General features: G+C 34.2%; 1 protein-coding gene across 1 annotated transcript in view; it reads right to left on the bottom strand.

Moving 5' to 3' along the window:
- IntS4 (integrator complex subunit 4) overlaps positions 1-25638 on the bottom strand; it is a 49969-nt gene that overhangs the window by 1835 nt on the left and 22496 nt on the right. The window contains exons 6-16 of the mRNA XM_081769404.1: positions 24723-24862; positions 21554-21746; positions 18532-18706; positions 17631-17836; positions 15826-15948; positions 15127-15262; positions 12247-12380; positions 9309-9539; positions 8642-8742; positions 5371-5535; positions 1119-1275 (exon numbers count right to left, since the gene is read on the bottom strand). Of these exons, the coding sequence (XP_081625530.1) occupies positions 1119-1275; positions 5371-5535; positions 8642-8742; positions 9309-9539; positions 12247-12380; positions 15127-15262; positions 15826-15948; positions 17631-17836; positions 18532-18706; positions 21554-21746; positions 24723-24862 (1761 nt within the window). The remainder of the gene's footprint in view (positions 1-1118; positions 1276-5370; positions 5536-8641; positions 8743-9308; positions 9540-12246; positions 12381-15126; positions 15263-15825; positions 15949-17630; positions 17837-18531; positions 18707-21553; positions 21747-24722; positions 24863-25638) is intronic.

Here is a 25638-nt window from a genome sequence, read left to right as displayed (position 1 = left end):
TATGGGGCCACAGTTCATTTCAGTTATTAATAAAGATACGAAAAAAAAAAAGTGCGGAATCGTTGGGAGTACATGGTTTTCAGTGTGAAATGATGGAATTTTTCCATCGTACCAGCCGTTTAGGCTCCACACTGATAAGGCACCTTATGTTAAATGAAAAAACAGCGTTTCCAGTTCAGCAGGTTGTTCCTACTGAACGTAAGATAACGCAAAAACGAAAGGGGAAAGTGCATATTATTGTGTGACGGAACCTAGTAACACCACTAATCCTTTTCCCTATAATGCTGTATTGTTGGTAAGGTGAGAGCAGAACAGGCCTGCTGAAATGGCAATCCTGCTTTTTCTTTAACATAAAGCGCCTTACTAGTGTGGAGCCCAAACGGTTGGTGCGATTGGGAGAATTCCATTTTAGATTGAAAACCACCTATTTCAAAAACTTTCCTCTCTGTCCATTCTATGTATCTTGACTCATAACGGAGCTGGCCTATGGTCCCGGACATTTCATGTGCCCCATATATGCTCTTAATATTTCGTGACAAATCGAAGATCTGATTTACAAGTTCCGAAAATGTCGTTCGTTCGTTCATTGAAAAAAACAATTTCTCGAAAACGACTTTAACTTATTTGAACCAAAATTGATGTCCTGTATAGGAAGAGCTTTACACATACTGATTAACCTATCAAAATCAGAGGTGTAGTACAGTTCTGCAATGGTAGTCATTTCTGTACAGTAATGTAATGAATTTGTGGTACAAATTTTCTATCATGCTATAGGTCTTCCATGTTGCAGCAATTTTCGCAAACAGTAGTGTATATTCTTACATCTATCATTTGCTACAATGTTTATGCATTATCAAATATCTAGTCTGAAACACATTTGAGGGAAGTGGGGTATCAAATTTTTCTCTGTAGTTGCACTCAATCAAGGTACTGCTATCAAAATAAACTGATGGAATCAGAAGGAAATGGGACAATTCCCCGTAAAAAAAATTGCGAACATTATGCCGCCCACAGCATATTCACATGGTCTGGGATCGAACTATTCACTATCTACCTCGTCAATAATTAGCCAATAATTTGCGAAGAACAAATACAATTAAAGTTGTTTCAGGACTTACAGAATTCTTCGGTCTTGGCGGAGGAGCTGGCGGAGCTTGCAAAAGTGGGAACAAGCATCTGGCTACAGGTCCAGGTTTCGTTTCATCCAGCTGATTCATTTCTTTCAACACAGACGCTGTAAATGGTTCTGGTTGCATTCCTCGAACTGACAGATACCTATGAGAGAGAGAGAAAAAAAAACATTCAACCTCTTAACCTAAACACAAAATCTATTGCACATGTGCATACAAATTCTGTTACATGCATCTATATATCCAGGCAGTGAAAAAAGTACCAATTTCGGGAGAAGACTCTTCATACTTACTGAAAGAAAAAGCTCTAGTGATACACATGTAAGTTATAAACATATACGAGTCCTTCTTACGAGCTGTAACTACCGAAAGTTCGAAAATTACCGTATTTGCGCGAATATAGGCCCGCACTTTTTTTCTCGAATTTTGGCTTGAAAAATGATGGTGCGGCCTATAATCGGCCGCAAATACGGTAATTTTCGAAAGCTAAAAATCATGGTGCGGCCTATAAAAGTACCGAGATTTTTTTCCTCAGAACATGAATCGTCAATTTCAAAATGACACGTACACGTATCTTGTGGGTTGAAATTAATACCATTACAAGTTACTGCAGTTACGTTTGTAAATCATCAAAACCTTAAGAAGAAAATAGCAGAAAAACATACCTTGTTCCAGCTTAGCACCTTCATTTGCTACCGATAACACCTTACATTGGCACAAAAAGCACTTGTACACTTAATAGTTTTACTAACAGGAATGTGTATCTTTGTTATACAGTATATACAATATATACGAAATATTTATATAAGATTACAGTTGCTGTTCTTGAAAAAAAGAAAAGCAACTTTGTTTCGCAAAACTGTGTCAGCTTGTTTGTACGCACCCAATTCACGCACATTAACTTCCCACCATTTCAGCATCACCAGCGTCTGATTCTTAACCCTCGCTAGACGATCCAGAATGCTGCTCAGTCACTATTACAAAGAAGGTCATCTTCATGACTCACTTAGTCATGCGACAGTTAAAGAAAGAAAGGGAGAGAGATAGAGTACTGTCTAATTGAATTTTCTCGTAAATTTAGTATCGCGTAAATTCTCGTAAATTTTAAATTTATTCTATAATCTCATGCCAAAAGTTCAGCTATAATCGCACGCAGCTTATATTCGCGCAAGTACGGTAATTATGGAATCGAACTAGTTTGAACAACTAGCGGACCTAGTTCACGAGGTTCGATAATCTATAGATAAATAAATACAAATTCTATCTAAATATTCATACTTTCCTACAGTTCGCGACCTCCACAACGAATTTTCAAAGACAATACTGAGTTTTAGAACGATTTCCAGCTGTCACTCAACACACTCTTTTATACTCTGTTCTGTAGGACGATTCAGAATATTTAAATAACAGAGTTAGAAACCACCTCCCGAAGATTGCTGATGGTATTTTTCCTCACGTACAAAGATCATTTGCACAGAATGTCTCTGATCAACTGAACAAATCGCTAGATGGAATATCACATACATCTCACTAAAGTGTGCACTGTGTTTTCTTTTTACCTTTATCATTTGCTAATGTGACCACATGTGCCTATGTCAATGCTGGTGCTTCTTCCTCTTTCTCCTCCTCATTATTATTATTATTATTATTATTATTATTATTATTATTATTATTATTATTATTATTATTATTATTATTATTATTGCTCGGATTTCTATGATGTAAAAATTTTGAAAATATGCACGCATTTATACCCTAAAATTTACTATAGCATGATCTTATACATAATCTAAAAGCAGTGGCATCTTTAGGACTGTAGGTGTGGGAGCAGATGGCCTCACTGAGTGTTATGTTTTGCTCGAAAAATACCCGTACGTTCAGAGTAATGAAAAAAAAATGAATCTTATCATAAGTACTAGTGATAATTTCAGGAGGTGGCCTGGGGAAAAGTTCTCCTAGAGTGATATCTTTCATCGTACTCAATGTGGAATACCAGTACTTTCAGAGTGCTACTTTCATCTCCCGTGTGTCTCACCGGATGTGGATTTCTCTGAGGATTTTCCACCAATATACAACAAAGAAGTTGATTTGCAGGTATCTTTGCAGGGAAGGAGAGAAAGAGAAATAGGGAAAGATAAAAGCTGAAGTAGCAAGTGGCTTTTAAATTTACTGATGTTAGGCCAGATCAACCATTTTGATCCCCTCCCATTGATTCCTTCAAATCCTGTTATACAAGGCCAAATATTTCTAAGAATAAAAGAAGTCTCAAAATAACCACGTTGCTAATACCAGCAAATATATTTCTGAACAATAAGTGAAATTATCCTTAACTATGACCAAAAATACCCTTCCATATCAGTTCGGGCCTAAATATGGCCTACAGCTAAAATATGACTAAAATATACATTTACATAACCAATAAAATACGTATAGAAATCCGAGTCTTAATTCCTATACTAGTATTTCTACTATCCTGTCAGATCATTTGCGCAAATCAAGAAGCTCCTATGCATAAGTCTTCCGTTTATCTATTTGTTTTAACGAAAAGAATTGTCTTCTATTAATACTCAAAACAAAGGAATCAGACCAAGATAATAGTGCATGGCAGCTTGTCAAATAGAGCATGACTTCTCAGTGATGAAAAGATGTTTGTGATTACTTTAGTTTACAATGTACTACTTATTTATTTTATCCTTCTGCCATACTTTTCACCACATTCCACAGAATCAATTTCTCCTTAACTACATAACCAGTTTCTTTTATGCTTTTTAATTTCTGTACTATTATTTTTTGTCTGCTAAGCTAACATTTCCCATTCTTTTTTATATTTACATTTTGATTTTTTTTTTTTTTAATACTGCTCTCTGTCTCCAAATTTCAGCTCATACAAGTACACTACTTCATACCAAATATTTCATGGGTCTTTTTCTTAACGCTTTCCTAAAAGGTCCGTGAACTATGCTTTTGCTTTTCCCCAAGGCCTCTTTTGCCCTTCTACTCTTATTTCAGACTCAATATTTCTTTCAATTAATTATGAGTAGCACAGATGTACTAAATGGAAAATATCAAAATACTGTTCATACATGCCTTGCTAATTTATTAATGGAAGAACTGCAATATTGTTCAGTGCACCCATAACTAAATGTCGAAGGCGATGACGACAATCAAACAGAGCAATTTAACAGGTACAGAGGTAGAAAGTGAATATAAAAATAACAAGACTCCCAACATTAAAACAGAATTTTGAAATAAGCATAAAACTACTGCACCAAATTTACCAGTTTAACTCAATATCCACTACAACAGTCAGTCGCGAGCTATATAAAATATATATTCAAAAGAGGGATGAAAAAGTTTTATGCTGTTCATAGAGTAATAGATACCAGCGGTATAACACGTTGAGGATGGATAAAGATCACAAAAGGACGAGTGATGACTAAAAAAGAGTGATCTTCCTTTACTGTTCCGCTATTTAGTAATATGTATGGAAAATGTCCAGAAAACCTTATTATCTGCACAGAAAGTTTAATCTCGAAAACAGCATCAAAACTGTCTTACTATTGGTGAAAATATCTGGTACTCTGCTAGCCTTACCACTAGAATATCATGAGCAACGCATATTCTATAACCATACTGTTCCGAATAGAGTAACGTGTTAATGAATTCCAATGGTTACAAAGATTGTTTGATGCTAATGTCACTGCGTCATTGTGGAAGCAGACTGGAGATATTACATAGCAGAATGGAAATTTTACTCTCTCTTTATTCCTCTAGGATAGCAATTTTCAACTGGTATGAGATAATTAATATTATGGCTAGATTGCTTATCTTAATATTATAATCAAACTCGGCTCCTTCTCCAACTCATATTCTACATCACATTGTCCATCATCATGCTACTCTAACTACCCTATTTTCCACTCTCCCAGCAATCGTCGTCTTAATAGAGCTATACACTCAGTTTCTTATTAAATGATGCAAAGAATAGTAGATACACAGACTTTTACTAACTACTTACTGTTAATAACTACTAGATGTACTATTTTCTAATTACTATCTAATAACGTATATACATCTTACAAAGCTACTACCACTTTGAGAATCGATTATCAGAACTTTTGTTTACTCAACAAGAGTATGATAGTGATATTAGCCAATTTAATAATACTCAATTCTTACATTAACGCTGTTACGTAAGTTAAGTGACAATCAATCCTTTAAAATATGTAACTATGCTTACTTTTGAACCTCTTCTACTTGTTCCAGGAAATGCCCACAGAGGGCTAAGGCAGATGCATTACTTCCTCGCACAATGTACACCAATTGCAGTGCTAAGGCTTTCAGTTTCAGTTGCTTCACAGCTGCAATCTCCTCCTCTTTTTGTCCAATAAACAAATACTGTAACCTACGAATATATACATAAAAAATTGTCAAAATATATAATTGCAGCCAACAGCGACAAGCTATATTGTTTATCAGTCTGTAAAAAAAATGTCAAATATGTTCCAATTTATAGATAAAAAAATATTCCATTTAAATTGTAATTTATATGAATGCAGTGTAATTATGTCATTTCGGTTAAAAAAAAAATATCCAATATATAAAAAAGCTATATTATAAAAAAGTTATTATATTTAACTACCAAAAAGGGAAAAACTGAACAAGTAAGACTTAATGACGTAAATACATCCTCCTCTGGATCTCTGAAGAAAATACATACTATGTTAGAAAGCAATTAAACCATTTTTTTCTGCATATCTAAAGCAAACATGTTCATATACACACTGAACATGAACTGACATCGGAAAACTCGTCCAAAAATATGAATAAAAGGCGGCTGAGCACTACTCATGATCTACAGGATAGCCCTAGGTATCAGGGCTACTTAAAACTCAAGTATCTTCTATTCAAAACCATACCCAGCATCTTTTACATACTCTTATGTATTTGATTAATTAATATCTTCCCTTAATTCTTAAATATTAAAACAGTGTCCGGCACCACGGTCAGTATTTGTGAGTACTCAACTCGCAAAACCGGTAGAATTGCTTTTACATGATAGCAAAAAAATCCATCTCAGTACAATCCATTTCTAACAGTCATCAATGAAATCAAAATAATCGCTTCTCGTCACTGAAACATCATTACAACTTTGCACTGTTCATAGCACCAATATCGTGCTCCCTGTTGGTCTAGTGGTTAGCGCGCGCGATGTATGGGGTTCCGAGACCGATTCGTTCGATTGAAATTCGAACGCATTATAGTGATTCGGATTCCACCCTAAACTGTAGGTCTACGTCTCATATTGCCTCGGTGCTGAAAAGGAATGCTAAACTCCAACCAACCACCAATGTCCATCTCCTCTTCTTTTCAAAAGTACAAATTCTTTTTCTGCTTTCAGTTGAATCAATAATCTTTAATAATGAATGTAAAGAAATATCAGCTTTTTCCGAATGAATAAGGAAGCAAGAATTTCTACATTCATTATAAATAATATGCGCTTTTGCACTGAGACTACTCCTTCGATCTTTAGTTATTTATTCTCTCCTGTAACCCTATTTCTCTTGAATCCTTGATCCACAACTCCTTTAGCCTCTCTCACTCCCTTGTAATACGATGAGAATTTATCTTGGGAGCATAACTGAGACTTTTATTTGATAGCACCAAAAATGGCTTCACTACGAGAAAGCACAACTTCGTTCTTTTGACAGCTAGAATTATCAACCTTCTCTTCTAAAGATCTCCCTCTGTGACTCGTTGCCTCTCTTTAAACCAGTCGATACTAGGTGCATAATACAATTCATGTTTAAATGTAATGAACGTTCGTGTCTGCCCTCAAATGGCCTAACATCAAGACTATCAAAGAAGAAATCGTAGTTACATTAACTCCATAGAAAACATTAGATTGACCAAATATTAACACATAATAAATACGAGTATAAGCGACACCGAACTGGATATTGCCCTAAGGAATGACTCTGACAATCAAACTTATATGTGTACGATGGTGACACCTGCAACACTGCGTAAAAGATGAATTACAGGTGTTGCATTCTTCGGTTAGGGAAAATTAAGTTGAAGAGTTTTAACACTTTGTAACTAATGTATGGTATCCCTTGACACTAACACATCGAACATTTATAAATGGATTTTGCTCAATAACTGTTGCTTCATCTTGCTGTGAAATTCGTCTGTATTATATTCTCACTGTAAGGCTGCGTCATATTTGTTTGGCCGAGAACTAATCAGGATCTATAAAACAGATCTAAGTGCTAGGCTTCTTTTAAAACTCAAGCATCCTCCTGTTTAACATTTTTTGTTTACTTAAATTATTCAACATACCATAATGTAGTATTCCACATTTATTACATACTAGTTTATATTTGATTATTCAAGATCTCACTTTAATAAAACTTACAATATTCGCCATCCATGGCCATTAGTTTTAAGGACTTGACTCACTGATACAAAAACTGCTTCTTACATTGCAAAAGCGAATTAACAACGAGTATCACAGTATAAGCCATTTCTAACAAACCATCAAACAAATTACCATTAATCGCTTCAGAACACCTCATCCAAATAGCAAGTTTTGAAAAAAAAATATTAAATAAAAAATTAAATTGTAAAAAATAAAACAGAATTGGGAACCTTCCTACAATCATTTGCTGACTAGAGGTATTATTTGGAATCCGATACTAGATACAAATTCCTTCTACGTTACTCTCAAAATAATCCATCCCTCTTTGTGTGTCAATCCAGTTGTTTTTCCTTGATCTTTTTCATATGTATAACATGAACATGATCTCAGGATAGAATTGGAAATTACAATTCTCGGATGGATTAATACAGAAATACAAATGAACAAAACCCAAACACACCGAACTAAAAATGACAGCAACTAAGTCATTACTCAACTGAAAGATATAAAGAGGGAATATAAGAATACTTCAAGAAATGCTTAAAAACAGAAACGAGCCATAGAATAATAGAAACAGAACTGGAAAAGATAGAAAGAGATAAATTCCCGGACCAAATGCAGAAGTTATAAGAACGGAAAGTTTGAAAGCGTAACTCCCACTCTAATTCACATGGTTAACATTACTTCTGTTATTTTTTAACAGCGCACATGAATAAAATAGCCGAGGATTTTCATCCAATTCTTCTAAGTAAGGTACAATGGTATACTATGAATGGATGCTTCTTATTTTTTCCAATAAAATATTATTTTGTATCTACAAATATACGTACAGAACGGAATAATGAAAACAGTATTAAGACTGATGTTACATTCATACAATTCAGCGGTCAGGTCCGGTTCAGTTATTCAAATATACTTCCTCAAGGGAAATAAACTGACTAAACCACGTACATGTTACCTAAGCCTCAATATCATCTACTATATTGTCATCCAGTCTTCCTTTTACAGAATTTGTTTGTTAAGGAATACTAAGCTATGCGAATGTAACAGTAGTCATAAGATACATATTATATTAGAAAAATAAACTTACTTCAAGCACTGTTGTAGCAACTGAGTTATTGAGGATTTTATGATGTTTCCTTGCTGAGTTGCCAGCGCAGATGGATTGGTCCAAATTTTATTTGATAGAATCTGTAAAAATAATTTATAGTTGTAATAAATTCACATACTAAACACATACGTAGACTAAAATTTCATTCACGCTCAATTATCACAAGAAGTAAATTTAATGCAATGCTAAACAGTTTTTCTAGCTTCCCGTACGAAATACTGTAAGAGTATACTAACGTTTGAAAAGTAAAATTAACCAAAGCTTTCTGAAAAGATGAAAAATTAAAAATAAATTAAGAAAGTTGACATTGAGCTGGACTATTGAACAGTAAGTATTACAAGTTGTTTCTTCACCATAAATCGAATGTCTGCTAAATTCTATATTTGTGAAGGAAAGAACTATTCTTGACTGTTGACTGTGTGTTCGGATAACACACTAATTTACATTTCATAATACGAAGATGACTTGGGCTTGGATGGAGACAATATATTCGTGTCATTTTTTTTATTTTATTTTATTTTTTTTTTTTTTTTAATCTCCAACATGGATCCTCAAAATAATGAAATAAGTTCCAGCAGTTTTCATAAATTCTAAATATTTCTATGTTCAAAGAGTGGATCTCATTTATGACTATTAAAATACTTACCTTTGTCAAAAGCAACTGACTGCCAATAAAGAGGGACGTAAATTGAGCGGCTCCGGAAATAGCAGAATCAATAGATGCTAATCTGCAAAGATCACGTTGTGCAGCTTCTAATAATTCATTCCTTACACGGGGATTGTCAGCACTTTCAATTCGACTCAACATTGCTTCCAAGAATTTTGCTGTGTTCGTTTCAACCGACACTGTATTTACAGTATGCTTTCCACCGACCAGCTGAAAGGAACAATTTTTAATATAAAATACTATTATTCCCTATAATCCTTATATTACTATTGGTTTTACTAATTACAAATCGTCCGAACATTATGTACTACCAAGAAAAGGAATAGGTTGATTTCATTTCTAGAATATTTTGAAAGAGCAATGCCTTATTACCTTACCTACTTATAACGAAATTCGAGTTCATTTGTGGTTAAATAGTTGGGTTTCGATCTTCAACGAGGAAATCCAGCTGGATTCCCAGCAGGTTTTGAGATTTTGTGTTTTGCTCCCTTCTGCAACACTAACGTTCACTACGACCTGGGCTTGAATCCTGTACAATGGGCGGATACACAGACCATCATGCAAGATCAATTCTCACCCTCCGAAAGAACTAGATTACTGGACCACACCAACGTTCCCGCTGATTCTCAGTAGGAGTACATGTTGTTGGGATCTTACCTGATACTATAGGTCCATGCTTCATACAGTCTTGAGTTGAAAATAGATGTAAAAAAGCAAACAAATTTACACTACAACCAATACCTACTTTTCCCGATTCAGTGGACCATGAATGCCTTGAAACAAATGTCAAAACTGATGGTCACAATGATAAATGTAGTAAAATGTTTTTCACATCCATCTTTATTTAACTGTAATAAAAAATACGGTGTATTGAAAATATTGGTATAAAAACACCCAACTACAATTAACAAATGCTTATTGAATGAAATAATCGAGCAAAGTGATCTCATTAAGTCACAGAGCTGATATAAATAATAATAATAATAATAATAATAATAATAATAATAATAATAATAATAATAATAATAATAATAATAATAATAATAATAATAATAAAGTAATATCAGACGTACAGCTAAATACAACAGGAGCGGTTTTTGAAATAATGTCATTACCTTAAATATTACAGTATAATACAGTTTCTGTTTTATGTTTAAGAAAAATGTCCCAGGTATCTTCTTTACTACTTAAATCAATACGCTTTCGTTTTGTATCTAAATCTGGTACTAACCAAAAGGCATCACTTTATGGGTCTTTTCTTCCAAAATAGGTACTTGCCTTGCTAGAAAAACCTAAACTGCCAATCCCACAGCAGCATCGGTATTATCTCACGGACATATCGATACATACAAACCCTGTCTGAAAAATATCTGACCATGGTCCCGGAAAACCTCTACACTCACCTGACGTTTTCTTCGTCCTTATTCCCTTCACCTAGTTACCTCCTGCTTTCACGCACCGAGTTTGGTAGCCTTTCTACTAATGGAAACAGGCCTGGAACTTCTCATCGGGAAGTGTTACAAAAGCACCCGTCGCGTTACACTAGATCTCCTCCCGCGTGGGAAAGTGAGTTTCTTTCTGGTACTTTTTGATTTTTCGGAAGAGGCAAAAGTCTCACGAGGCTATACGCGAGAAAGGAGCTTGAGAAAACATAGAAATCTTGTGCTGTGGTAAAAAGGACAACCACATGAGCGGCAGGAATGGAACCATTATTCTACTGCAGTCTTCGGGGTTTAGAAGTCCACAGATCTGGTCATTTCGGACAAAAAGCGCCACGTAGACGACGAGAAATATCTGGAGAGAAGTCCTATGTATCTGTACGTTCTTCCTGTGCGCACTCATGTTCCATATTGCCTCGACAATCGAAGAACACAATCGACATTGGTTTGGACTTTGCCACGCGCTTGGTGATCTTGAGTTTTCGAAATCTTTGTCGGGCCTTGGCGAGGTCGGATGTATCCACAGAGCTGATTGTGACTTTGTTCTCGCGTCCTATCCGTACATCTATGTCTTTACCATTTTAGCCGTGCCGAGAAGAAAGAAAAGAACCCAGTATAACCACTCCTTTACAACAGAAGATGCAAATGAAAGTAACGCTATCTGCAGACTAAAGACATTATGGACCCCTCTCTTCCATGATGCAAAATTTGGCCAACCTACGAAATTTAATTTTCCGAAAAGCAAAGGTCGGATACTTTTTCAACAGGTCTCGTGTGTTTAAGAATCAAATGGAAATTTTAGTGTAACGTCTAACATTTTATATTTTATAAGTTAAAGAAGACAGATGATTAATGCAAGTAAAGGATGATGGGATAATTAATGGAACGGAAAGGTGATAGAAAATGAGAGCACCCCGAGAAAACTAAAAACCCACATGACCTAGAATCCGACTATGGGTCCTTTGCACACAAAGTGATAGCTTTACCACTGAGCTGACGTGCTTCCATATGAATAAAATGAGATTGTTCATTTAAGTCCCACAGAGTATATTCTTTTGGATAAAAGATACGACAATACAAATGCACGCAGATGAAGCGAAATGATTACGTGGGAGAAATGGAAGTACACGAGAAAATACATGCACATGATATTTGCTAATTACAAAGCCGACATACTGCAACAAAAGTTTTCACCGCACTCACAGGTGAATGAGCAATCTACCACTAACCTTTTGTTGTCTTTACACGCAGTCAATTGATATATGTGAATTACTCGAGTTTTCTTTACTAATCATGTTCATACAACGTAAAAGAAAAAAAAAAAAAAAGAAAAAGAAACTTCAACAAAATTTCAGATTACCATTTGCAATTTCATTTGACTGAGTAACGCCACCATACGTCTTGACTATACTTCACTTAACATTTATCTTTCTGTAGTAGAGAGAGAAAAACCTCAGAATATGAAAACAACTACTTACATTCAAAGCAGGTACAAGATTTGGCATAGTATCCCTCAAATAACCATAATGTTTTTGCGTATGTTCTTCAAACAGCTGTAGCATTGTTGGACATCCCTTGGCAGCATTAAACACCAAAATCAAGATACAAATATCTGTATGGATATTAAGGATATAAATCACTTCATTTCATGATGATTAGGTAAATAGTAAACCTTGTAAACTTAAAAAATCAATTAATGATCTATTTGATACAATAAACAATCAAGTTTATAAGTGCATTAACACCTCATAATCTTTTCTTTTGTCTGTAAGTTTGAAATGGATTGATTTGCTTTGAGAATGGATTTAGGCTATAGCAAAAAATTATTCAGTACATGATCATCTGCAAAAGGAAACAAAGCACCAACGAAAAAAAAAAAAAATACATCAGTGCAGTTTACAAAGAGAATGGGAGGAGGGGGTGTAACATACAAAAGACTATGGTTCTATGATTTAGATATCGTACTCAAAAAGATCTAACACACTTAAATTTTGATGTATGTAAATTCAATCAATAGTATACTTCAACTGCATTTTGTTAAACTAATGAAATACGGCAATTAGCCCCCCAAATTTTTCCTGATCTGGAGTTTTAACAAATTAGAGCGTAAACAATTTGGAATATAATAATTATACCTCAAGCTCTAAAAGTTCTGCAAGCACTTTAAATGCTTAGAACACCTTTTTCTTGTTCACAAACAAGCATTACCCAATAGTTGTCATAGGTGTAAGAACTCTGAAGTGAAAATTTCCAAAGAAATACTAGTCAACGGTGACTGGATTAATCTTATCTAAAGTTTATCTTTTACTTATTACTATATATTTGAACAACCTGTTCAATTCAGTCTGTTTTCATCACGAATATTTTCTCCCCTCGTTAAACTAATGTACGTACTAACAGCTTTCCACACAAGAATATTTTCATGTCTCTTATCCTTAGTAACCCATCACGTCGTACATCTATGAACTTTCTGTCCATAAATTTTCGTTTTTCAGCAATGGCTTGATCATTTAGGTCCAAACTGGCACAGGGCAGTGACAGTTACTTACTTGGCTAGTGTGTTAAATTTGGTTGAGTTCGCAAACGAAATCGTTTAACTTTGGCCATTTATCCTGAAACTTTTGACACGAATAACTTCACGATTTGAATCAAAAGTGGCCTAGCAAATTAGTTAAGGCAAATCAAGATGGGACGTTAAATCTGACTGCAGGAATTAATATGAAATTTCATTTCTCACAAATGTTTTGCAAAATTTGAAGATAGTTAATGAGCTGCATAAATGGCCTGCCAAATATAGTTCAAATCAGTTAAGGGTAAAGGATAAATCAGCCAAGACAAAATTTAGGTTGAATTATTTGAATGTGTGTCAAAGATAACATTTGGTAATGAACAAGATCACAAACGGCCGTGAACTTCTACTTCTCAGGAAAGATTTAACCGCCAAACTGGATGATGGTCATAGATGGCGTTCTTAGGCAACCTATCAAATTTTGACAAGGACAAAAGTTGAAACTGGCTTGAAGCTTAATCGCTGAAGTCAAGAACTGTACAACAGGAGATAGCAAGACTATTCATGGCTTTGGATTAATTGTTTTAACAAAAGAGACACTGACCAAAGCTTAAAACTTTACTTTATTTTAAATTATAATTTGTAACTGTTTCGGATATCTAGCATATCCTTCTTCAGACACGATCGAAATTAATGAAAATACAGACATATATATATGTCTGTATTTTCATTAATTTCGATCGTGTCTGAAGAAGGATATGCTAGATATCCGAAACAGTTACAAATTATAATTTAAAATAAAGTAAAGTTTTAAGCTTTGGTCAGTATCAAATGACCACGACCAGAAGAAATTAAAAACAGAAACATAATATGCGTTACCCCAATTAAAGTAAATAAACTCATACTCTTCTTACCCTTTATTATTATTATTATTATTATTATTATTATTATTATTATTATTATTATTATTATTATTATTATTATTATTATTATTAACACCATCATTATCACCATCATGTCGAAATTACATGCACAGATTTCACAGGATAAATATAGGTCATTAGTATTAATGATAATGATAGTGCTGCTAAGATAAATATCTGTTGAGATATTTTGTTCAGTGAAACTCAAAAAGTCAAATTATTCTGATAAAATTTATTTTACTGATAATTTCTGAACGAATTGAACACTCAGAACAAGCAGAACTCTTAGCTGCAAATTAGGCTACACTATCATTGTGCCGCAGAAAACTACAAATCATCATCCCAACCATTCAGAAGTTACTGGATAAAGAAAAATTTACATACAAAATCGATTTTCTAACAACTTTTATTATCAGAATTAAAACTTAGTTTAGAGATAATGTGAATTTAAACAACAATCGATCATTTAAAACTGAAATACGTATATAAATACGATATGTACAACATATAATGACGACATGCAGTAAAACTCTTCAGTCTGCGACAAGTGATTGCAGACCCCAGTTATAATGCACTGATTATTCTCAGACTTTAGAGAGAGATTAGACGGATAAAACGCATGAAATACATTTTAAAATGCTAAGTTCTTACTAGGTATGTTCTTAAGTGGCAAAAATTGTATATTGAAATCTTGCGAATTTCATCGTCTGGGCTACTAAGGACAAGAGACATGAAGATATTCTTTACGTTCTTGGATAAGGACTTGACAGACGATAGAGCCCGTACGATTTTGAAATGTAGGCAGTGAAGAAACGTAATATTTGCCACACAGAGTAAAAGTTTAACTTCGACATATTTCTGTCTAATATCTAGGGACAATGTATGGACGACTGAACAAATATACAGAAGTTTGGCCAGAAGGATACATGCAGGATCTTCTACATCTGGCTCAGGTGTGTCAAAAAACGGATGTATTGATAACAACTCTGGAACAAGAGGCAACGTCAACTCCGGGTGATATTCACCAATTTTCTGTAAACACTGATACGTGGATCGACGATCCTGTAATGATACAAATATTAACACACAATGTAATAGAGTACTTTTTTTTTTTCTCAATGATTTATTATTCATATCGCTCTAAAATCAATCATACATTTCCGAGAATTTCTCAAGTTCTATGTGATGTGTAGGAAATAAAATCACCTGTCCCACATAGCAAAATTTAAAGAATTTAAAACAAAAAATAAATAAATAAAAAACAAATAAAAATTGTAAAATACAATAAATAACATATTTAATAAAAAACTCTTATGATCATTCACTAAATTAATTTAATTTAGTGATAGAGAACTCGACGCAGTATTTTTTGTAAAATGTGTTTATGTAATTTATAAAAAGAAACGATGCTGGTTTGTCCTTGTAACTGCATTGTCTATCTACTGTCTCTAATTCCAGTTTCCAGCTCTTAGGAGTCCTCTAGCTAAGATAACACATCTCGATAAGAACCCAAACTGGACAAACGAAGAGAGGAACAAATGACCCGGGCATCTGTTAATTTAATGTCGATGTAGTCACGAACTTACATTCTATTGACATGAAAAAAAAGAAAAAAAAACCCTTACCTGAGGATATCTTTTTAAATTGTCTAATAGGCTTTCGACACACATTTGCAGGCAACCTTTCGTAGACAGCCTACACGACGCAAGCATTTTATGAAGTCCTTCACGTACATCTATAGAATAATCCTAAAATAAAAAGTGAACTACATTAATATTTACCAGTGCCACTACATAAAAGTATTAGCTCACATAAATCATCATTAGCTCAATATCATGAGACATAAAAGATGCTCATTAGTTTAGGCTGACACATCCTCTCTATGGGTTTCTTGGAATTCCCCAATTTTCATTTGACCAGTTCTTTCATCACTCATTAGTAGATGGTTGGTTGATTTGTAGTTTAGCGTTCCGTTTAGCACCAAGACTATATATGACGTGGACCTACAGCTTAACGTGGGATCCGAAACACATAAGCTCCCACAGGGAATCGGACCCGGGTCTCTCATGCCGAAAGTGTGTAGCCTAATCATATGGCAAGAGGAAGTTCGTTATTTTCCTTTGACTTAAACAATTATAGCATGACGTTATATTAAATTTTCCATTTTTATTTTCAAACAACAAATATAAGAGTTTTCAAGAATAAAAGAGGATTTTATCACTGAAATGGAGTAAATAGACTTCTGTAATCAAATTATGGCTCCTACTAGAAACAATTAAGACTTTGATTGCCTAATAGTTTTTATTCGACCGAATATACGTAAGAAGTGAAAGGTCAAAATTGCTATTGTAAGTGTTTTCCGCTTGATTGTAAAATAAGCAGAAAACATTAGTTAAGCTCACGATTTACTTCAGATGGACTACCTTCCTCTGTCTCCATTTAAGAAAGTTCGATCATGATATAATATGGATCTGAAATACTACACCTCTTACCCAGAAGGAATTAGTAGTGTTTGAACTGGAATTTCATCGATTACTTTTTTTAAATTAACCTAGTATTTTAAGAGCTTTCGTCTTTCTCTGTAAACATCAAAAATGAATAAATAATACACTTGAAACAACCGGACACAGAAAAATATTATAATATAATAGAAAATTTGGTAAAGGGAAAGTATTTATTTGGTAAGTATACTTGTGATAATTTGTAAATACTTATAAGTTTGAAAATAAAGCGTGATCATTCACTAGTGCTGTAGGTCAATCACATAACGTCTTAGCCAATGAGGAAGCTTAAAACACATTTATATTCTTTCCGTACAAGACGTTCTTTCATCTAGGAAACAAGTCTCAATGCATCACACTTTATCGAGTCGAACAACTACGCAGCCTTCTTGTAATTACCGAAGCTAGTAAAACCTTTGTTAATTAGGTAGGAAAATAATCAGGTTATCGTTACAGGAAGAGAGAATTCGACGAGCAACATGTGTAAAAATTAGAGTAGCTAGAACTGTAATAACATCGAAGTCTCCAAAAACGAAATTAGTAGTGAGTACAATCTTTCTGTTTGGCTAGTACTGATGCAGTTTGTCCGACTCATAACGTCTGTTTACTTTTCTACATCAGACTAACACCTGTACTATTTGATCATGTACTATACAAAACACAACGAGACCTCAGTACGAGTTTGGAACGTAGCTAACTCGGATATTTGCTTTTCTCAATTGGTATTCAGTACATTTTAACTATACAATTACATCTAACAAAATTAAATAACGAACATGGCCTACATTACGATCCACATTATGAGCGATTTAACATCAAATTTCTGATATACGAAAGGTCGCATTGGAATATGTATAACAAAATAAAACATTTAAAACCATAAAGTAAAAGTTTTAAGTTTTATTAAATATAATATTCAATCTCCTTACCTCTAAAGCACCAAGGATAATTTCTAACTGATCCTCCCTGAGGACGATATGTTGACTAATTTTGGTTAAACTATCGATAGCTTTTAATCGTACATCTTCAATTTCATCGTTGAACATATCAACTAGAAAGTCCAACGATAATGTTGCAAATTGAGGGTTATTAAGTGCCAACGAACACAAGGAATCAACAGCAGCACTGCGCACCTCTGGAAACAAAATATTATTGTACGTGTTAGCAACATACTTAATCGAAACAAATGGAAAAACTAGAACTGGAAAATGAACAAACAGAAAATCTTACACCTTGTTCTAATAGAAATTAAATATGGCTTAACGAACAGTTTATAAAAGACACGCCAAATCCTAAACTCGCTACTTTTTGTTTTGCTTGTATGTACAGAATTTATCATCCCTTTTCAGCAATGAATCTATAACAGATGTGGTTATACAATTTAACTGAAAGCCGAACACATAACTTCCACTGAGAATCAAACCTGGGTATTCCGGCTAACCAACTTGCCATGAACGGCCCCTAAATTCTTTGTTTACATACGAAATTCTAAAACTGCTTCATACGATTTAGCAATAGAGTTGAGTTGATTTTGAATTTAACGTCCTGTTCAGCAGCGAGGCTATATGAGACGTGGACCTACTGATTAACGTGGAATCCGAACCTCATGAGCTCCCGCCGGGAATCGAACCCGGGTCTCCCACGCCAAAGGCGCGTACGCTAACCGCTTAGCCACGAAGGAGCTCGATTTAGCAATAGAAAATTTGAAATTGTTATTACTTCAAAAGTACAACACTTATTAACATTCTCCTTTCAAAAGTTCCTAACAACAATAAGAAAATAAACGGCATGGTTTAAACTTGATATTTCTCATTATATGTGCTTACTTACCTAGATATTCGTCTTCTAAACCATGAACAAATGCGCCACATGCACCAGTGCTCATTAAACTAATAGAATCAGCATCCACCTTTTCCCGTGGAGCGTCATCTGCCCACTTCTTTCCACTAGCCCACTCACCAGATGTCACTGATTCCCACTGACGTTCGTGTGCTGTTCTTTTTCTCTATAAATAAAACAAAAGACTATTTACATTTACCGCAATTTCCGACAAAACCTTAACACCAACGTGAGGTTAAGCATATTTTAGAATGTTTAACATTCCTTTCCATTAATTCATCTATACAAAACGTGGACCTACATTTTATATAAGTTTCTAATCACATTTACTCCCACTAGAGATGGAACCGAACCTCCTACACAAATAACAAGAAACCTAACCACGGAGGAACTATTTTTAATTTTAATATTGAAACCGATCGAAGTTCTTTTAAGCTTTGTATTCTTACTCAGAGACAGGATATTCTATAACATGAAAGAGATATCATAAAAAGGAATTTTAAAAAAAGTTCTACAAGTAAGTTACTTCAGTACTTTTTATTTATAATCAAAAACGGTAGAGTTTCGTTGTAATGTGGCTATTCTAAAACTGGGAGGAAGAGATCGGTTACGTCTCTTCAAAGCTAATTGAAACGGAGGGAACTCATTTAATAATATCATATTTAATCCCGATTAAATATTATAAATGATCTAACTATGAAGCTATATTAATATTTCAATTTTTAAATATTTTCCAAATGTGAAGCCAAAGATTCCATTTTTCACGCCTGGACTCAACTAGTTTTACATAAGTAGCGTCTGTTTTATCCACCGTTCATCGGAAATCAAGACTATTTTTCACACATAATCATTCATAATAATTAATAAAAATGTATTTAAATGAGTCCCAAAGTAAAGTCCAAGTAGAGAAATACTTGTCCATGAGCTTTCACGTTGAAATGGTAAGAAACAAGGGAATACGTTGCCGTAATTATTATTCAATTTTGTTTTGAAATATGTTACAAAGAAAACTACAAACACTAACCAGGGCTTAGAGCTGAATGGCACTTACTAGGTTATGGGCTATGTTGATGATATCAACCTGATAGAAGATGATATTAGAATAAAAGAAACGCAGAGGTTTAATTATTAAACTCTGCCAGACATTGGTTTAGAAGTCAATGCAGAGAAAACTAAATATTGGAAATTCGCCGTAAATGTAATACTACAAGTCATGGATACGTTAAAATATCCAATAATATTTTCGACAAAGTAGTCACTTTCAAATATCCAGAATCAACATTAAAGACCAAACCATGTCTACGAAGAGATTAAACGTAGATTGAAAGTAGGGAATTAGTGTTACAATACAGCCCTAACTCTTTTGTCTTTGGGAATTCTACAGAAGAATCTGAAGTTTACAATATATATTAACATTACATTAACTATACCTGTTGTCCTGTATGTTTGCGAAATATAATCTCTTACTTTGAGGGAAGAAAGTAGACTGAAAGTATTTGAAAATAAAATTCTGAGGCGAATACTTGGATCCACAAGGGACGGGAATGAGGGAAATTTCATACGGAACAACTGCGTAACCTATATCATTTACCTAACAATTGTTAAGGTCTAATGTCCAGGAGGTTCAGGTAGGCAAGTCATGTAGCCAGAATGGAAGAAAGTAGGAACGATATCAAAATTTTAACTGAAAATCCTATCGGAAAAAAACTATTAGGAAGACCTAGGTAAAGATGGAAGGACAGCGTTAAGACAGATTTCATGGAAACAGGAATACAAAATAGAAACTGGATTACGTTAGCCAGGGGCGAATCGGGGGGGGGGGGATCGTCCCCCCCTCAGAAGAGGAAACTTTCTTATTTTTTATATATAAATAAAACCCATCCCAAAGTTTGGAGCCCTTAAAAGTAACAGTATTACAACCCCCCCCTCCCCCCCACAGAAGTCGGTCCTGGATCCGCCCCTGACGTTAGCTAAGGACAGAAGTCAATGCAGAGCTATTGTAAATACGGCATTGAACCTTTGGGTTCCAAAAGTCACAAAATTAGTCATTCGTAACTGCAAATTTCATTTTATGACAGCACACTTGCAGTTCTTCCCCTTGTCACAATTATCTGGATGGTCTTCGTAACTCATGATTTCAAGTGTTCTCTCACGCAGGAGTTGGCGAAAGGATAAATGCTTGTTTGGTAAGCTATTTGCAGAATTATGATAGATGAGAACATTATGCTAATTAAAATTTGGAAAATCTTAATCATCGAGACTATCATAAAGGATTTCGAGTGTAAACTGCAAAAGAACTTAGAATTTTGAAATAACCCTGACTTGATCCAATCCACGCGAACTATTGGCAATTTGCACACAGGCCAAAGTTAAAACTTTTACATATATTTTATGTATGAAATTTGAATATTTAAATATTACAAAAATTTCGGATTGATAAGTAGTTATACTACATCAGACTATTTAGAATATATTACTTTGTTGCATTTAAAATGTGGTCTTGGCGCAGAATGATGTGCATATCATGGACCGAAAGGAAAAGGAATAAAGACGTACTAAAGGAAGCTAATGAAAGACGACAGATTATGAAGATAATAGGAAAAAGAAGAAATAGTATGTTTGGCCATTTTATTCGGCATTCTGATTGGATCACCGTATTAATAGAGGGAAAAGCAGAAGGAAAACCAGTAAGAGGAAGACCAAGGATAGAATATCTAGATGCAGTTACGAAGAAGATACCTTATCAAAGTATAAAACAGCTCTTCCAAGGGAGTGAAAAATTTTAAAATTTCCATGCTGCCCACCAACCTATGGTTGAAGTGAGAAAGACGACGACTACTTTGTGTGCATGTTTGAATTTCTGAATTTTTCTCCATTACAGCTAGACAGATGCGAACCTAAAGTTTAAAGTGGGACATGAATCTCATGTACCTCCACCACAGACTGAATCCAAGTTTTTAACATGAATAGTTACACACATGATTTTTGATAAAGGCATAAACTTTTTACTCACCCTCATATTTGACATGAGCTTTTTATCCAACGTTTGTTGCAAAAATTTTGGGCTGACTTGAGTCATTGATCCTAAAAGCTGAGCTGCTTGTGTGCGCACATGCATTGACAGATCGTTAATTGTATTGCACACTTTGCCAAATGCATCGTCCACCAATCTCACTTCCTCATCGCTATCTGGCAACACAATAATGCTGTGAACACATGAAAAGAACGAAAACTGTATATGTAACTAAAATATGTGATGCTAATACATAATCAATCAAAAGTATTTGAACACTAAAGAATTTCTCTCGTACTCACTCTTCCAGTATTAGTGTTCGTAAACTACACTTTCCTTAAAATTTATTCATCCATGGAACACTTCTTTGGGAACGAAAAATGTTGTGTTCCTTTTGCAGCTACTTAAAATATATAGCATTATATGCCAGACTATTTTTCTAAGATTGCTATACCGTTTCATCAAATAAAGAGAGGAAGAAGTAGAGAAAAGAGAAAAAATAAAGAAAGAAAAAAAAGGCTGAGAAAAGTTCAGGTGGGCGCCATGTTGGGATCTTAGCCATGTTCCAATATTATTAGAAATACCTACTATCATTTCCTTTTTATTTTTTCCTTTCACAGAATAATGTTATTTTTAGACGAATGCTAAATTTCAACCTTATCTAAACATTTAAAGAAATCTTCATGTAGTAATATTATTACTAAAATTTCGTACGAAACCTATACCTATTTAGAGCTATTATGGAATCATGGTTATGCGAGAATGAAAAATCTCAGTTAAACCATAATTACGCATTACTGCACAAGAAAAGGAAGCAAGTTGTAAATATACCAATGACACGAAGGCGGTTAAAATCGCTCATTGATAACCGTGGTCATTATCTCAGTTTCACTTAGGACTAATTTGCCCTGTACTATGTTCAATATTAAAACCTGGAACAAGCTCAAATTAGTTCATTATTTTCCTTGATTAGTTCGTTATTAATTACTTGACAACTTAGATATGAGCTTTCCTTATCTTAATCCTTCTTAAATTTTCTTCTTGTGTTGTTTGAACTATCGTTGAAACGCTTCGATGGAAGCCATTTTGTCCCGTGAAGAAAAAGAAAGAAATATCGGGGGTAAGGTCGAGGTCGTAACCGGGATAACTGAACAGTTCCCATCGAAATCTTTGATTTCTCTCAACAGTACGAGTAGCTGTGTGTGAGGGCGTTGTCATGGATCAGAAGAATTCCAGAACGTAACATTCCTCTCTGCCGATTTTGAATGGTTCCACAAGAATCACATCCTTTTGGTTCCAAAACACAGTTTCCATGATTTTGTAAACTGATCGTATTCGTTTGAATTTCTTCGAAAACCAGAATGCCGCCATTCCACTGACTGCTGCTTCGACTTTCAATGGGGCACAATATTCATACTCTTGTCACTATATGAGGGTAGAGGTCATCCCTAGCGGGCCAAAAAATCGTGAGCACTTGGTCAGCATTTTTGGCACCTACCTTACACAGTTTGTGACAACCCTGCTTTCCAGTCACAATTCGATGGATTGTTTTTGCAGGCACGAGTCAAAATCTTTGGCAAGTTCAGTTACTACGAACTGGAGATTGGATCGCACTTTCTCGTTAACGCGTTCCACTAGATCGTCTGACTGAACGCTACGCTTATCATCATGAACATTTGAACATCCTTCCCGAAACTCTCTGCACCATTGTCTAACCTTCCTTTCATTCATTACTGTCGATCCGTAAATGGCACACAATTCTCAATGGATGTCAGCTGTATTCTGTACTTTGGCGTTTAGAAATCATATGGCATTTCACATTTAACGGGATTTTGTTACTCACTCGTACATGCATTTCACCCTACTGCTACTCATTCGTATGCAATTCCGCTCTGACGATTCTAACTCTGTAGGAAGCACAGAACGCTACGGCATGCTCCCGCGCTCAACTTCATCTGTGTTAGCAACCCCGGGTAAAAAGATATATATATATATATATATATATATTTACATGAATCTCGTAGTACACTGTATATGATAATATACACTAGGCAGACTTGTGAATCGGCAACAGTGATATCAATGGAGGATTTTTGAAGAATGGCAATAGATTTTCAAGTTCACATATTTATTATTTTACCCATCAAATCAGTTTTAAAATTCTACAGATTTGGGATAAAACCAAGGAATCTTGCAGCCCTTCTGTTTACCTTTTAAATTCTGCATATTTAAGGTAAAACTGCGGCTAAGAACATTAAGGTATGTGAACTACAAAAGTCGTCGATTTTTATTTTTTATTTTTATTTATTTATTTATTATTATTATTATTATTATTATTATTATTATTATTATTATTATTATTATTATTATTATTATTATTATTATTATTATTTTAAGAAACAATCAGCCCCGACGAAGAGCTCAAGACCATTAGAGGTTGAAATATTGGAGGATATAGAATAAATAAAACTAGTATATATATGCATGCTCACGTTTCAGTACAACCTTCATTTTCAGAGTTCAGCTAATATAAAATATTGTTGGACAACTCTTATGTCATTATAACTTCAAATTTAAATACGATTGTCCTATTTCTTTTATTGTAAGTATTTCCTGGTTTACATAAGAAAGTTACAGCTAATTAAATGATGTTGATTAATTGACAATTCCTTATCAAACTCAATCTAAAACATGTTCCTTAACCCTAAAATTCATTTACGAAAATAGCCGTACAAACTGAGCTCCGAGAAAAGAAAAGAAAAAGTTTCCAATTATGCTGAATGTTTCAATGCTTAATTATATATTAAGATATCATAATTTACTTTATTATGCAAGAATACTCAGGTTTCAATGCGTAACGTACTTGGATGTGTTGGTTACCTACCCAAGACACACAAAAGTAACCAATCTAACACATCGATTTCTAAATTTTTAAGTGTTGCCAATCTCGTTCAAGTTCACAATTCAAAATTGTATTAAGTTAATGTCAGATATACAACAGAGATGCATCTCAATATGAAAATATTTGGACAAGAATGAGAATTTACTTTTAACAATGTATGTATAACTTTTAAGGTAAAACTGTATAACCTGTTGTTTAGAAAATAATAATTTAACGAAAGAAAATACAGAGAAAAAAAATAGCTAACGAATTCTTTGGTGTACTTACTTTTCAGGGTAAGTTTGGCTGAGAACCCATACAAGTTTAAGGGCCACTTGCCGAACAATCTCGTAATCATCTTGCAGAGCTTCACATACTGTTGTATAGAGAGACTCTTCTAATTTCATGCCTCGCTCGTGAAGGGTCAGCTAAAACAAAATGGAAGTGTATAATTAGAAATTTACAATTCACAAAATATCAGCCTCTCTGTTACCACTTATTTCCTTAATTCTACCTTACTCTCCCTAGTTGATGAAGCATTTAGTAAATTCGCTTATAGTGTAGGTTTCATGATGTTTAATAGTGTTTTCACTATTTTCTAGTATGGTAATTAGAAATGCGAAATTGCAATTAGAAATGCCAAAAGAAAGGGAAAAAAATGTTTCGAAAAAAGATGTTATTTAAAACCGACAACCCTCCAAATACGAAATGAGATACATTTTATTTATTAATACACAATAACACACTGAGCAAAGCTATGTGAAAATATGTTAAAAAAAAAAAAAAAAAAAAAAAAATCACGTAACAGTTTCAACACAATCTCTGTGTCTTCATCAAACTTCCACTCTTTCTTCCAATATTTTCCTCTCCTCTTCCAATATTTCCATCAGAGAAGGAGTGGAAGTCTGATGAAGACACAGTTATTGTGTTGAAACTGTTACGTGACAGTGTTTTTTTTACATATCACATAGCCTTGTTCAGTGTGTTATTGTATATTAGTACAAAATGGAAACAAGGCCTAATAGAATAGTTATTTTATTTATATACAAAAACCACACTAACTTCACTTTACGTTTATTTAGGTTTCCGTTTCCGTGCTGGGGTATCATTATAAGGAAAGAAAACAACAGGTGCTGTAAAAATATATATAAAAAACAATTAGCAATGTTGAGTACGGAATGGCTTCAAATCGTGTATGAGTATT

This window comes from Thermobia domestica, chromosome 8, assembly GCF_964235325.1.
Source record: "Thermobia domestica chromosome 8, izTheDome1.hap1.1, whole genome shotgun sequence".
Taxonomy (NCBI): domain Eukaryota; kingdom Metazoa; phylum Arthropoda; class Insecta; order Zygentoma; family Lepismatidae; genus Thermobia; species Thermobia domestica.
Note: the sequence above shows the minus strand (reverse complement) of the source record. Positions and strands in the feature narration are given on the sequence as shown.